Source organism: Apteryx mantelli, chromosome 8, assembly GCF_036417845.1.
Source record: "Apteryx mantelli isolate bAptMan1 chromosome 8, bAptMan1.hap1, whole genome shotgun sequence".
NCBI lineage: Eukaryota > Metazoa > Chordata > Aves > Apterygiformes > Apterygidae > Apteryx > Apteryx mantelli.
Window position 1 is genome coordinate 10,370,268 of NC_089985.1, and position 14,400 is coordinate 10,384,667.

A 14,400-nucleotide genomic window follows, 5' to 3' on the forward strand; every position below is an offset into this window, starting at 1 on the left:
TGGCCCGCTTCCGTATTTTTATACCCAGCATTTACATCAGCTAATAAAACAGTCAGTTCTGGAGTTATGCCGACTTGGAGCTGCACCTTGGTTTGGGAGGACGTTCAGCCAAAGCGCGCTCGCCGCCCGAGGAAAGCCAACGAGGCAGAGAGCGGTCTTCTCCCCGCTCCGCCGAGCGGAAGCCCTGACCCCCCTAACGCCCCGTCTCCGTTCACCCCCCTCCAGCACACGGCGGGGTTGACTCGCCAGCTCGTGCTCCGGCCCCGCGCCAGCCCCGAAGGCCCACCTGCAGTTCGCTGCCCTCAGCCGAGGCGTCCCCATTTCAGGTGCTCAGCGCAGATCCTCCAAGCCAGGCGCTAGCGCAGCTGGGACATCAGAGCAGCTGGGTCTCGCCTGAGATAAGTGCCCATCGCCTTCAAAGTGCCAATGCAGTTGGCCCTGCCGGCCACAAGGCGGCCAGGAAGCCCACCCAGCCGTCCAACATCTCCCTGCAAACGCAGGAGCCAAACCTCATCCGCACATGGATGAGCCTGCACCCACAGCCGGATCAGCTCATTTTTCCAGTTCACTTTGGAGGGATTTTTTTTTTTTTTAAACCTGGATGAAACAGACCTGAGAGGAACTTCACGTGCTCATGATGGACATCCCAAAAACGCTCTACCGACGCTAGCTCCTATCTGCACCCTCTAGGGAGGGTTTCCTGCCACATTCAATGCTCCACAGGAGCTCAATGCCTCAAGCACCTTGCACAAGCTGCATCTTCTCGGCACATACCCTGCCAAGAGCCCAGCCCCATTCCTACAGCAGCGGATTTTGATTTTTTCCCCTCTTTCTCCAACTGATCCGAGTTGACATCTGACACTGCAATTCCCACAGACTGCTCCCATCACTGTCACAGCTGATTTTCTTTCCCCAGCAGCCAGAGCCTGAACCCCAGGGAAGCAGCAGGGCATTGCAGCAGAGCTCCGACCTGTTGCCAGTGCTCTGGCAGAGATTTGCTCCCCAACTCATCTCACAGAGGCACAGTCCTCACCAGCTACCTGTAGTTGCAGGCACTGCATAGCTTGGCACACCAAGCTGATTCAGACAGGAGAAGACATAAAGCAAAGGCCAGAGGTTCCTTTAACAGGCATTAATCAGGATTTCATTTAGCTCCTTCAATAGCAAGCACCTGTAACCACATAAAGTCCTACCTTCTGCAGTACCACCAGGGTGGGCCCAGCTCTCTTCCAGCACTGCTCAACTAGCTCCCCCCAGAGCAGGGCTTGCACTTAATAGCACCCAAGAGCCCACCCCCCATGCTGACCTCAATTCCCTTTGCTCTAGGGCTGCATTTGGCTTATATATAGGTCCCGGTTCCCTGCAGCCTCTCGATGGGTGGTGAATTGGCTTCACCTGAAACCCTGTGTTGCCTAAATGCTCAGGTGTTGGGTTACCAGCAGGGTCAGTGCTTTGGGTCATCACAGGCATACGAAGGGAATTAGCCTGCGATGCAGGTGGTTTGATCCACTGTTAATTCTCTTTTCCATGGAGTTTGGTGCCCCATCCCTTCGCCCATGTCCCCATTGCGGGGCTGCCATCGCCGCGGCTGGCAGAGGGGATGAGCCCCTGGGGACGCCCCAGGGCTGAGCCACTTGGTCGAGATGTTGCATGTGTGCAAGACATACGTGCGTGCACAAGCTAGCAGGAGGCCTTCGCTTTCCCAGCACCTCCCTGCCTTGGGATTTAAGGTTTTGGGGTGCTCTGTGAGGTCTCCGCCTGACGGGCTGCCCTCTCGGTGCTGTTGCAGGGCGGTTGGTGTCCCCGAGGACGGCGCGGGGCGAGAATGACGGAGCCGGCCGGGCAGCAGAAGCATGAGGCGGTGGGACGGCTCTCGCTCTGAAGGGCCCTGGCGGATGCTCGCGTGGCCACTGGCCCTCCTGGCCCTGAGCACGTGCTGCCGCCGCGGGGCGGGCAGCCCGGCGCCCGACCAACATGCCTCCGCCGCGGCTTCCTCCTCCTCCTCCTCCTCCTCCTCCTCCAACGCGGTGCCCCTCGACTGGCTCCTCACCGACCGTGGCCCCTTCTACCGAGCCCAGGAGTACGTGGACTTCATGGAGCGCTACCGGCAGGGTTTCACCACCAGGTACAGGATCTACAGGTGAGCGGCAGCGCTGGGGCTGGCCCTTCGGTGGGGGGGCCCGGGGAGGGCGCTGAGCCGCGCGGGGCAGCTCGAGGGCAGGGGGGTTCGTGTCGCGGGGCACGGATTGGAGCGGACCTAATCTCAATATATGAGTGAGCCGGACTGGCCAGGATGGGTCCCCAGGCGGGTTTTGCCGATCTGGCTTTCGCTCTTTCGAATTTCTGGGCTCGCTAATTGGGCCCCCAGGCTGCAGGCTCGGCTGCGTGAGGACCATGCCTCGTCACGTGCCGAGCGCTAACGACGCACGTACGTCGGCGCTGGGTCAGAGGAGCGGGGAGGAGAAGCGAGGCTCGGCTGGGCAGCAGAACTCGCGCGCCACGTTGGAGCAGGAGGCGCCGGGGGGGCAGAGCCCCTCGCTCAGCCCCTCGCAGGGCGGGTTGGGATGCAGAGCCCCGGGGTCGGACACCAGCACAGCCCCGCCGGACGGTGCTTCGATGGCCCCTGGGCTCTCCAGGAGGAGACCTGCGATGACGGAGAGGCTGGAGGAGGCGGCACAGACAGGTCCACCGGGACTGGGACCAGCAGTGGGCCGAGCAGGCTGGGAGGCCTCGTGGCTCGGCCGGTATCCGGCTGTAGCTGCTGGCGGCGGACTAGGAATGATGCAACATTTTCCACTGTACTGCTCTTCCTCGCTCTTCCCGCCCGGCGCCTGCGCTCCCGCGCTGCGTGCGAAGCAGCCACCCCAGCGCCTCGGCCGAGCGTGGTGCACGACCGCCCAGGAGCGACGTGGCCGGCCGGCCCGGCGGAGCACCCCGGTCCCTCTGGCACACGGAAGGATGCTACGCACACCGAGGCTGACGCCGGGGGAGCTTCTTGCAAGCGAAAAAGGAGGCTTGAGCAGCAGCGGGGTCCACGGACCTCAGCGAAGGGCTGCCTGCAGCCAGCCTGCGCGGGAAGCCCGCTCCGCCACTCCGGGCGCTAATTGGGGCTGCCAGCCCTGCCGCTAATGAGCAGCGGAAGCCATCTAATTGTCCCTAAAAGAACAGCCCTTTTGCTTTTCTCCCCACCTCCGGTGCAAAATCAGCCGGGGAGGGGGTTTCTCGCACCAGAGCAGGGCCCTGGTGCTTCCTGCCGGGGGAGCGGGCACCAGCGCTGGGCTCAGCGTCACTGCGGTGCCCGGCACCCCCGGGAGCCCGCTGCTCCCGCGGCCTTTCCGACGCGCCGCCGCTCCTCTGCCGGGGCGCCCGCGGCCCCCAGAGGCTGCCGGTGACGCTGGCGGGACGGGAAGGAGCCCCCCGGGGGAACGCAGCCGGCTCGCTTGCGCGCACGCACCTCCTCCGAGGCGGATAATCAGCCGGCAGCTTGTTTTGCCGGCAGGACGGGCAAAGGCAGGGATGCGGGGCCGTCGCTGCGGGCGGCTGCATGCCGCTCCGCCGAGCAGCGCTCGTCCATCGCCACGCGTAGGAGGCAGAAATCGGAGCAGGAGGATTAAGCGCCTTGGAGCAGCCAGCTCGGAGCGCTGGGAGAGGTGGCGCGGTGTCTCCAGGGGGCTGGTGTTGCGGGGGCCTTGCTGGGGACCCTGAATACTCAGGACCACGGTTTGTGGTTTGCAATCGAGCATTTCCCTGCCAAAAAGTTTAGGAAGGGCTCAGCCCTTGGGGCCGTAAGCAGCCTGCCCCGGGTGCGCTGGCACTGGGGGCGGCACAGCAGGGCTGGAAGAGCCCGGAGGGCAGCAGGACAGGCGTGCAAAACCTTATTTCCACCTTGCATCGCCATCACCCCAATGCATTCTCCCTTTCTGTCCCAGGCTCTTCAGCCTCCCGCCCTCCGGGCAGCCCCTTCCCCTCCCTCTGTGAGCATGGTTTCCTCCGCTCCCTGCCACCCAGCACCAGTCCCTGGCCCTGATATTAGACTTTTGGGACCCACAGGTCACCCTGGGAGCCAGCCCAGCACCCTGCAAGTCCCCAGGCTGCTCCCCCTGCTTGGCTTGGCTTGGCTTGGCTTTGCTTTGCTTTCCTCGCTCTCCTCCTCCTCCTCCTCCGTCTTTCCCAATCAGCCCTAATTAAACTGTCTGAAAGCCGCAGCCTGATTTTAATTAGAGCAAAATGGTGACGATTAGGCAGAAATTGGCCGATCATTGTTTACGGGGCCGTTGTTCGAGACGGCAGCGGGCTGGCGGGTTGCCTCCGTGCTGGGTGATGCCAGGCGCTGCGGGGGGCTGGCGCCGGCACGACTGCGGCTGGGGCTAAGAGAGGATGTACGGACGCAGCCACCAAACACCCACGTGTCCTCCCCTCCGGCCAGGGCCTCGCAGGGCTCGCAGCCCGAGAGGACGGAAAATGTGCATTAAAAAAATTAGCCCTGCGCTCGCCCGGGAGAGCACCCCAGCGGCCCTCACCCTCTCTGCAGCAGCTGCTTCGCAGCAGCCGCAGCCCAGCTCATCCCAGTATCTCTGGTCTTGTACACAACATTATCAATATTTAAATGCAATAAACACCCAGCTATTGGATTTTCACCCAGATCCATAAGGATGTGATGTCTGAGAGGGGAATCAAAGATGGATTAGGCCCATCCAGGCACGCAGGCGACGAAGCCGTGCCCGGCGGTGATTAATGCCAAGCGGAGGTGACCAATTCATCAATGCTAACGGACATCTTCAATACTTGCAGCTCATTATTACCATTGATGGCTTAGGGAGGGTCTAGGTTTTCATCTGGGCTCGATCCATAGCTGGCGGCATCAGCACATGCGATCCTGAGGCCAGAGAGAGCAGGACACCCGGGTCCTCTGGCCGCAGCCCTGCTGTGAGCCCTGGCCATCTCCCAGTGATCCCGCACTGAGGAGCTGGAGTAGGGGCAGGTCCTTCGGCTCCAGCTCCACCAAGGAGGTAGGGAGGCCGGGATGGTCCCTTTAGAAGTTTCTGCAACTATTAATCCTCTGTAGCGCCACAGCTACTTGCCTTGCCCTGCCAAAGTCCAATTCGTTCTCTCTGAGCTTCTCGTGTGTCCCTCAGACCTCCAAAGGTGGTCCTGGGGTTGCATCTGCCCTAGTACACACTGTCCAAGGAAAGCCTCGCCAGCTTTCTGCCTGTCATAGCGCACTTGCTTCTCTGTCACACCTCCATTTCCCCAGCTCACCCGGCTCCTGCAGCTCACGGCTGCTCTCCTTGGCTTTTTTTCTGCAGAGAGTTTGCGCGCTGGAAGGTGAATAACTTGGCCCTGGAGAGGAAAGACTTCTTCAGCTTGCCACTGCCCCTCGCCCCCGAATTCATCCGCAACATCCGCCTGCTGGGACGCAGGCCCAGCCTGCAGCAGATCACCGACAACCTCATCAAAAAGTATGGGACGCACTTCCTGCTCACCGCCACGCTGGGAGGTGAGCGCTGCCCGCCGGGCCCCTTGCCGAGGCCGCGGGGCTGCAAACGCCACTCGCTCCGTTTTCCAGCCACGTGGATGGCTTGGAAAATAAACGCTGTAGATGTTCTTGGAGCAATAGGGCCAAGGGAGGGGAGGCAAGAAACCTGGCTGCCCCTGAAACGCGTGGCGTGTCCCTGCAGGAGAGGAGTCCCTGACCATTTTTGTGGACAAACGCAAGCTGAGCCGGCGAGCAGAGCCCGTTGGCGCCGCAGGAGGGACCGGGAACAGCTCCGTGGTCTCGCTGGAGACCCTGCACCAGCTGGCCGCCTCCTACTTCATCGACCGGGAGAGCACCCTGCGCCGGCTCCACCACATCCAGATCGCCACAGCGGCCATCAAGGTAGATGAGGAGCGCGAGGGAGAGGGCTGCGCGGGGAGACAGCACCCCGGGCCTCACCAGCAGCTGTTTAAAGCTGGTCGGGGTTGTAAAGCGCGGGTCTGCCTGGCTGTGGGCAATGACTGCTGCTGCAGCCCCTCGCGCCGGGGTAGAGCAGACCCACCTCCCACAGCCCACGACCGCAAACCCCCCTCTCTGCTAAGCAAGCAGCGCCCTGGGCAGCGGGAGCAGGGAGAGAGCAAGCCCCGGCAAGGTTAGCACATTTGCGTTATTTATGGGAAATTGGGCATGCTAATGAAGGCACATTTTTCAGCGGGCTGGAGGCAGGGCTGCTGGCTGCCAACAGGCCAATTAGCAGGCAATTACATCTCTCCAAGCTGCCGCGGCATCCCCTCGCTTCGGGTGGCGTGGCCAGCTCCATCGGGAGCTGTTCGCAGTCCCTCTGCACGCATCGGTGTCCCCCCAAGGGAGCGTTTTAGCCCCGCTGGCAGAATTGCACCCATCCTGCATCCATACGCCCTTCCCGAGCCCCTGATGGCCTCTGGTCCTGCCTAGGTAACAGAAACGCGGACGGGGCCGCTCGGCTGCAGCAACTACGACAACCTGGACTCGGTCAGCTCCGTCCTGGTGCAGAGCCCCGAGAACAAAGTGCAGCTCCTCGGTAAGGGCCGGGGACGGACGCAGAGGGGAGAGGGAGGGAAGGAGTCACAGCCGGAAAAAGCACATTATCCTGTAGCAAATACTTAAGGGGGCCTTTAGGAGCCATAAAAATCCTGGGAAACGAAGGCCCTTTGGCATCATGATCCAGCCCCACGTGGTGAAGCTGAAAAGCTGCTTTGGTGTCATACCCACACGGCCCCCGCGCTGCGAGGCTCGGGGCGGCAGAGATGGAGCTGCCGGCAGGAAGGCACGCGCCGGGCAGGATGCCTAACGTGAGCCGGACGCCTGCTCAAGCCTCACCGCCTGCATTAGCTTATTGATAACCCACTGGTGAGAGCAGGCGCTGCCACCCGCTCAGCCAGGAGGCAGGGACGTGCGGGGACAGCACTGCTCTGGGGACGCAGTTAAGTGCCACCGTAGGATGCTCGCGGGCGTGCAGGAGCCGTAAGAGAGGATGGGGCATGCTGCAATTAAGCTGTTGCTTTTAATTTAAGGGCTGGGAGGAGGGGGGGAATCAAAGCTGGGCAGGAAGGGACTGCTGCTCATCTGCCAAGAGGAGCCGAGATCAATAAAGAGCCCAGACAAGTGGCTCCACAGCAAACTGATATGAATATGGGATTGAGCCGGCGGTGAGACCCCGCACAGCGGCCGGAGGCAGCCAGGGCTGCGAGGCGCTGTGCTGTCGTCGCCCGGGGGCTGCGGGGGCCGGGTGCGGAGAGGCTGCAGGGCAGGAGGCCAGGGCCGGCCTGGTGCGCGCTGACCCCCCCCCCCCGGGCATCCCTCTCGCCCCCAGGGCTGCAGACGGTGCTGCCCTACTACCTGCGGGAGCGCTTCGTGGCGGCCGCCCTCAGCTACATCGCCTGCAGCTCCGAGGGCGAGCTCGTGTGCCGGAGCAACGACTGCTGCTGCCAATGCCGCCCTGCCTTCCCCCAGTGCAACTGCCCCGAGGCGGACATCCAGGCCATGGAGGGCACCCTGGTCCAGCTCCAGCACGCCTGGGAGAACCACCACGGCCAGTTCGAGGAGTCAGGTGAGGGCAGGGCGAACCACCCAGGACCTGGGGCCAGCCCCGAAACCAGCACGGGGACCACAGGGTCGGACAGGGGCTCCCACGGGGGGGACAGCCCCCTGGTAAACTTTCCATTGCTGTCCTTGTGTCTAAAGAGAAAATCGAAATCCTGCTTGTCAGGGAAAGGCAGCGGGTGCAGCAGAGGCCCCGGGGCAGGATCCAGGTCCTCCGTGGTAGGACCAGGTTTCACTGGTCATCTCAGTTCCCATGCAGCTCCAAAGGGAGCCATCTGGGCAAGGTACAGAGTGAATCCAAGAAGTACCACCTCTCTATGTTCTCCCAGTCTCATGTAGACAGGTCTTGCTGCAAAGACCTTAGAGCCTACAGGCATTTTTCATTGAGAGTGGCAACCTCCAGGGACTGCAGGGCGCACTACGGGTGGGAACAGGGCATGCTCACCTCTTGGCTTGCCCGGCATCCAGCCTTGAGCACTGCAGGAATCACTGCAAGCCCTGCAGAGCGTGCTATTACTGCTCTAGCAAACCTTAAAGCTCCCGGGGACCAAACCGAGAGCTGGTGCAACACGGACGGAGAGGACCTTCCCCCAGACCACGCAACGACCCTCACCACCAATACTTTTTGGCTATACACTGACTAGAGGCCAAGTGTTGGGTATTCAGACTGAGGGGCAGAGCAGGGCGAATTTTCACCTGGAGGAAGGTTGCATGGAGGCAGTTCCAGTGTTACCTTTGCTGTCTTCCCTTGCTGCTTGCCTCCCCAGCTATACTAACTCAGTCCCTCTTCCCACAGAGGAGTTTCAGGCCCTGGTGAAGAGGCTCCCGGGGGACCGTTTCCTGAACAGGACAGCCATCTCCCACTACTGGGCCATGGACCTGGATGTCCAGCATCGCTACCAGCAGCTGGGCACCAGCTTGAAGCTGCTCTCCAGGAAAATCCACCGAATCATCCGGCGGCTCTTCAACCTCAGCAAACGCTGCCACAGGCAACCTCAGTTCAAACTGCCAAAGGAGAGGTAGGGTATCTCCTCACCAGCCACAACGAGCCAGCCCTGCTGGCTTGGCCCTGTCCCCAGGCTGGGGGCACAGGCCAAATCCCTGAGCGGGGTTCAGACCCATTGCCCATCTCCCTGCGTGGGAACTAGAAGAACCCCCACTGTAACTGAGGGAAGCCTGGTGGTGAGAAGTCAGTGGAGGCAACTTTGCCACCCTGGGATGTGGCCCTGACAGGTTGGGTTAAGGCCTGGAGGTGGAAAATCGGGCTCAGCATAGACGGGGTCACCAGAAGTACAGAGTGGTCCCAGAAAAACGCCCACAAGGTCCTCCTTCCCCAGAGAAAGTCAGTCACTCCCCCACAAAGGTCCCATGTAAGCATCCCTCCTCCCTTGCCTCCTTCTCCTCCACTAGGTCTCTGCCTTACTGGTGGAGCCGCGCTCAGTCGCTCCTGTACTGCAGCGAGACCACCGTGCCTGGGACTTTCCTGGAAGAAAGCCACAGCTGCACCTGCCCCTCTGACCAAGCCTCCTGCCAGGGGCCCATACCATGTGCCTTGGGCGAAGGGCCAGCCTGCGCCAGCTGTGCTGAGGACAACAGCACCCGCTGCGGGGCCTGCAACCATGGCTACGTGCTCACCCAGGGCTTCTGCCGTCCCGAGGTGGCCGACTCCCTGGAGCAGTACCTGGGTCTTGAGACGGACCTGCAGGACTTGGAGCTCAAGTACCTCCTCCAGAAACGGGACAGCCGCATCGAGGTGCACTCTATCTTCATCAGCAATGACATGCGCTTGGGGAGCTGGTTTGACCCCTCCTGGAGGAAGCGCATGCTCTTGACCCTGAAGAGCAACAAGTACAAGCCGGGGCTGGTTCACGTGATGTTGGCCCTCTCCCTGCAGATCTGCCTCACCAAGAACAGCACCTTGGAGCCTGTAATGGCCATCTATGTCAACCCCTTTGGGGGAAGCCACTCGGAGAGCTGGTTCATGCCCATCAACGAGGGCAGCTTCCCAGACTGGGAAAGGACTAACGTAGATGCCTCTGCCCAGTGCCAAAACTGGACACTCACTTTAGGGAACAAGTGGAAGGCCTTCTTTGAAACGGTCCATGTCTACTTGCGAAGCCGCATCAAGTCTCTGGATGACAGCTCCAATGAGACAATCTACTATGAACCCTTGGAGATGGCAGACCCCTCCAAGAACCTGGGGTACATGAAAATTAACAGCTTGCAAGTCTTTGGCTACAGCCTGCCCTTTGAACCGGACGCTATTCGCGACCTGATCCTTCAGCTGGACTACCCCTACACGCAAGGCTCCCAGGACTCGGCCATGCTACAGCTTTTAGAGATCAGGGACCGGGTGAACAGGCTGTCACCCCCTGGCAAAACCCGCCTTGACCTCTTCACGTGCTTGCTCCGCCACAGACTCAAGCTGGCCAACAACGAGGTGGCGAGGATCCAGTCCTCCTTGAGGGCCTTCAATGCCAAACTGCCGAACACAGTAGAGCAGGAGACAGGTAAGCTGTGCAGCTAACAGCCAGGGCTGCGCAGATCTCAGAGCAAGGGGGCCGGGAAAAAGGACTCCAAAAAAAAAAAAAAAACACCCTAAAAAAAGTTAAAGCAAGGCCTTACCTTGGTGCCAACTGTGTGCTTCCATGGTAGCCCCAGCGACTGGCCAAAGAGATGGCAGGGCTCGTGAGGATGCAGGAAGCTGGCAGGAGTACGCAGGGTGGCTCGTGCAGCTCAGACTGGCTTCAAGCATGGGGACGTTGCCAGTAAGCCCAGCCTGTGGCGCTTTGGTTTTAATGCACCTTCCCGCTGTCGCGCCAGGGAGGACGCATGGCTCCCATGGCTGATGCGGGGCTGGGGGGGGAAGCGGCTCGGCAGGAGGCAGCCACAGGCGGGCAAGGAGCAAACGCCAAGATGCCGCTGGCCCGGCGCGTCGAGGGCCCTCCGCACCCCATCGCGTGGAGAAACCAGCGGCGTGTCCTCAGCACCCTCACTTTTGTATTCTTTTTAAGAGGTTTCTACCCCCGCCTTTGCTTTACATCCCCACGCTCCTTCCTACAGCTGTGCCCTTGCACATACACCCGTGGCACGGGGCTGGGGACCTCCCTGGGACCTCTTTGCCCGGCCACGGTAAGGGCAGGCATCTTGGCAAGCGTTCCTCATCCGCCGCGCTCGACCCGCACCACGGTACGCCAAGCCGAGGCGGCATCACTGCTCATGCGGGCAAGGACTTGGCATCTGCCTATGGATGTTGCTGTTATGGATGGAGGTGGACATCTCTGGGCTGCTTTTCCTTATGACGGCAAAAAAAAAAGAAAGAAAAAGGAAAAAAAGTTTTATTTATGTATTTATTTGGTTGTTTTGTTTTGGAGGGCTTTTTTTTTTTTCTAACCTATATATTTGGGGAGGGTCATTCCTTGTCAGTGGCTCCAGCCAAGAAACATCTTAGTAAAATGTTCTCTGTTTAATATATTTTTTAAAAAATGCCTTTTTGAGCAAAAGAGCAACCAAAAACAAACAGGAAAAAAAAAAGGAAGTTACTGTAATCTCTGGCCCTGGCTTTTTCGTTGCTGTGTTTGGGAGGGGACAGCGAGGAGGCCATGGAGCATGCTTGAGCACAGCTCCGTGCAGGCAGCGGGGAGGAGGCAGCCAGACGCTCCTGCTCTCTCCCTCTTGCCCTCGCGTTTGCTCCTGGTTCTGGTGCCGTTAACATTTGCCTGCAAATCCATTGGAGAGAGGAGAGCTAATGTCTTACTTCCAGCACCTCGCTCCACGTGACTCCTCCGTCCCCACTGCAGGTGCATACTGAAAACACAGAGATAAGACAACCCTTAGCTCTAGTACTAGAAAAGATGCTGAATAACTGACCCTCATCCACCCTTTCTAGGTCATTTTTTTATTTTATAGCCAGTTATGACATCCCCCATCAGCCATCTCTGTCACACTGAAGTGCCTTAGCTCCCTGACTTGGTCTGCTCCATACTTTTGGTATCCTTGTTGCCCTTCTCGGGGTCTTCTCTAGCACGTAAGGAGAGAAATAGAAGCCACCAAAGAAGCCCTTCAGCTGGGAATGTCGTGCCCCAGGTCATGCCAGCTATTGCTGTGTGACGCGGAGAATTTGGCCCTCTTCAGCTCGACCCATGAGGCAGGTTGCACCTGCCCCGTGCAAGGCAGGCCCGCGCGATCACACCTCGGGAACGGCACCTGCAGTCAGAGCATCTGCAAGCCCCAGCTTGCAATTTAGAGCTCCTCTCAGCATCGCTGCGGCCGCGCGCCTTGCCTGCGGGCAGCACAGCGACACCTTCCCCCGTATGTTGCCCTTACGGGCTCGGGGAACGAATGGTCTCAGCCAGGATTAGGGGCAGCCGATGGCCCTGCGAATGGGGGGCAGCGGGGATGCAGCCAGCCCTCAGCCTCTCTTGGCGGAGGAACAAGAGCCAGCAGTGCAATTAGGCAGCAGGTGGGAACAGGGAGGCAGGGTGGCACATGCCACTCATTGGGCTGGGGGCCTTGGCCGAGGGCCCCTGCAGATACCAGAAGGACCATGAAGGAGTGAGAACCTGGCTCTGGTTGACCCTGGGACTAACCAAGGGCACAGCAAGGGGGTGGCCAAAACAAGGCTTCGAGCGCTCATCCGGGGGCACCTTACAAGTCCTACCACTGCTCAGGGGCAAAAGAGTCGGTGAAGAGAGGCGATGGGGAGGGAGGACGTTTCCATTTTCCGGAGAACACCCCGTCGCAGGGACCCGCGGCCCACCGGGCCCCTTGCTTCCTTGCACGGAGGAAGGAGGGCTCCACACCACCTCCCTCCTCGCGTACCCGCAGCAGCTCCACACGCAAACACCCCCCTTCGGGTGAAAAAGAGAAGTGCCGCTTGCTAACGGCACTATTTGCTGGTTTGCATCTTATCACGCTCCGCGTGTGAAAGGCTCAACACAGCGGGAATATTCCCGAGTGACCCGGCTCGGCACCCCCCGATCCCTGGAGGACACCCCCAGCCCTGGGCTGGTTGCACCTCCGGGCTCAGGACCGTCCTTGTGCTTCGCAGCGGGACCAACGGCCACCGGACCCAGCACACTGCTGCCAGCCGGGAGTCGGGTGCCTCTCCTGGACCGGGAAGGGGACCGGCCCCTTGCATGCCACTGGAGCGAGGAGAGCCCCCAGGACGCATTAAAGGTGCACCCTAAGGTGCAGGGCACGGCCCCCGCCGCCTGCCCCCCTCGCGCCAAAGCTCAGTGAGGCAGCGCGGCCGCGCTCCCCCTTCCCGGGCGGGCTCTGCCGGCGCGGGAGACGGGCTGTCAGCAAGGGCGGCCCGAGAGCTGCCCGCTCCCCCGAGCCGCCGGGCCCGGTCCCCCTTCCCTCGCCGGCACTGCTGCCACCTGAGAGGCATCGCGAGCGGCAGCGCTCCCCGGCTTTCCCATCACAGCCGCGCGTATAAACACAAGCGGAGCTGCGCCCTCGCTCCTCTCTCTCGGCGCTGGCGCCCGGCCTCGTTTCTTGGCGAAGGAGATGTTTATTAGCAGAGGACGGGCTGGCCAGAGGAGGAAGCCGGCCCTCCTAAGCCGCAGCACCGTTAAAGCAGCGGCGTGGGCAGAGAGGCCGGTCAGGGTGGAGGGAAGAAAAAAGAAAAAGTATACCAGTGTGCATCCTCCCCACCTGGGAAAACTCGCCTGCTTGAATACTGCAAAAGCCGTGGCAACCCGAACCCACCTACCCCGCTTCTGTCAGCTGGCTGTGCTCCCCCCTCCATCCTCGGGTTAGACAGATAAAGAGATAAGCAGGAGGAAAATAAAACCGGGAGAGAGAAACTATGCTTGCTATTTATATTCCCTGTCTAATCTATCAATCCATCAGGCAGTCGATTGTGTTTATAGCATCCCTCAATCTGTCACCTGGGCTTCTGCTCCCCCCTACATCTGCCCCCCTTTGCCCGCGTCTTCTCCCTCGTCTCTCAGCCCTAAAAAGGAAATCAGTCAATTAAACGCCGGGAGGGAGCGGGGAGTCAGCGCCACCGTCTCCATGCTCCCGCGCCGGTTCAGATCAAGGCAGCTCCCTGGGGGAGCCAGCGGAAACCTGTCCTGGGGAGGAGGAGGGAGAACCAGCTCCTGGCTGCAGACCCCCTGTCTCACAACCAGCCCTGCTTCACCCTTCGGAGCGGCTCGCTTTCCAGCACTCCCAGTGTGAAAGCCCAGCGTAGGACTCTCCTCCTGGCTCCCTGCCGTCCCAGCTGCAGGACCAGGCCAAAGGGAATTGCCCACTGGCGTGGGAAGAGGTGGTCTGGGTGACAAACTCCCGCTAAAGGAGAACTCCAAGAACTTGGGGGCTTTTTAGTAAAGGCTCAACTTGCTTCACCTCAAGAATTTGGTAGAGCTTCTGGCTTGGTTTCAGATGCTTCTTGGGTAACTCGCCTTTCCCGCAGTGATGGTCATGGTTGCCTGGAGCACAAAGAGAGACTGGATTCAGCCTTGCCCGGATGGCTGCTGCCAGCCCCTGGGAAGGCTTGGCCACTTGAGGCTGTCCCAGTTAGAGAGACTGAATTTCTTGCTTTTGCCACATGCACTCCTAGAGTGCCTTGAGCAGATGCCTTCATCTCCCCACAGTCCCAAAGCATAGGGCTGTAACGTCCCTCTTCTCCCATCCTTTGTCTCCTCTAGGCAGAGCATTTCTTGTCATGTTTTTCTCCGTACTTAACCTAGCGGCTCAGTTACATATCCTAAAGGCACTCGAACACAAATGCAACGCGCAGTTGGGATATTAGCCGGCATCTCGAAGACGCCGGTGCTCCAACGTGCATCAGACAGCAGGCAGACGCCCCCCATCTAACAGGGGCTCTCCGCAGG

General features: G+C 60.4%; 1 protein-coding gene across 1 annotated transcript; it reads left to right on the plus strand.

The window, feature by feature from the left end:
• Positions 1–1,853: 1,853 nt before the first annotated feature.
• Positions 1,854–10,838, plus strand: BRINP2 (BMP/retinoic acid inducible neural specific 2). Its single transcript, XM_067300420.1, has 7 exons — positions 1,854–2,140; positions 5,307–5,497; positions 5,679–5,878; positions 6,431–6,536; positions 7,329–7,565; positions 8,355–8,577; positions 8,969–10,838. The coding sequence occupies exons 1-7, from the start codon at positions 1,854–1,856 to the stop codon at positions 10,083–10,085; spliced, it is 2,361 nt and encodes a 786-aa protein (XP_067156521.1). The 3' UTR covers positions 10,086–10,838.
• Positions 10,839–14,400: the final 3,562 nt, after the last annotated feature.

Coding starts and splice junctions, on each gene's coding strand:
- BRINP2 (XM_067300420.1), top strand. CDS start 1,854: ATGAGGCGGTGGGACGGCTCTCGCTCTGAAGGGCCCTGGCGGATGCTC. Junction 2,141..5,306: donor ACCAGGTACAGGATCTACAG/GTGAGCGGCAGC, acceptor TTTTTTCTGCAG/AGAGTTTGCGCGCTGGAAGG. Junction 8,578..8,968: donor TTCAAACTGCCAAAGGAGAG/GTAGGGTATCTC, acceptor CTCCTCCACTAG/GTCTCTGCCTTACTGGTGGA.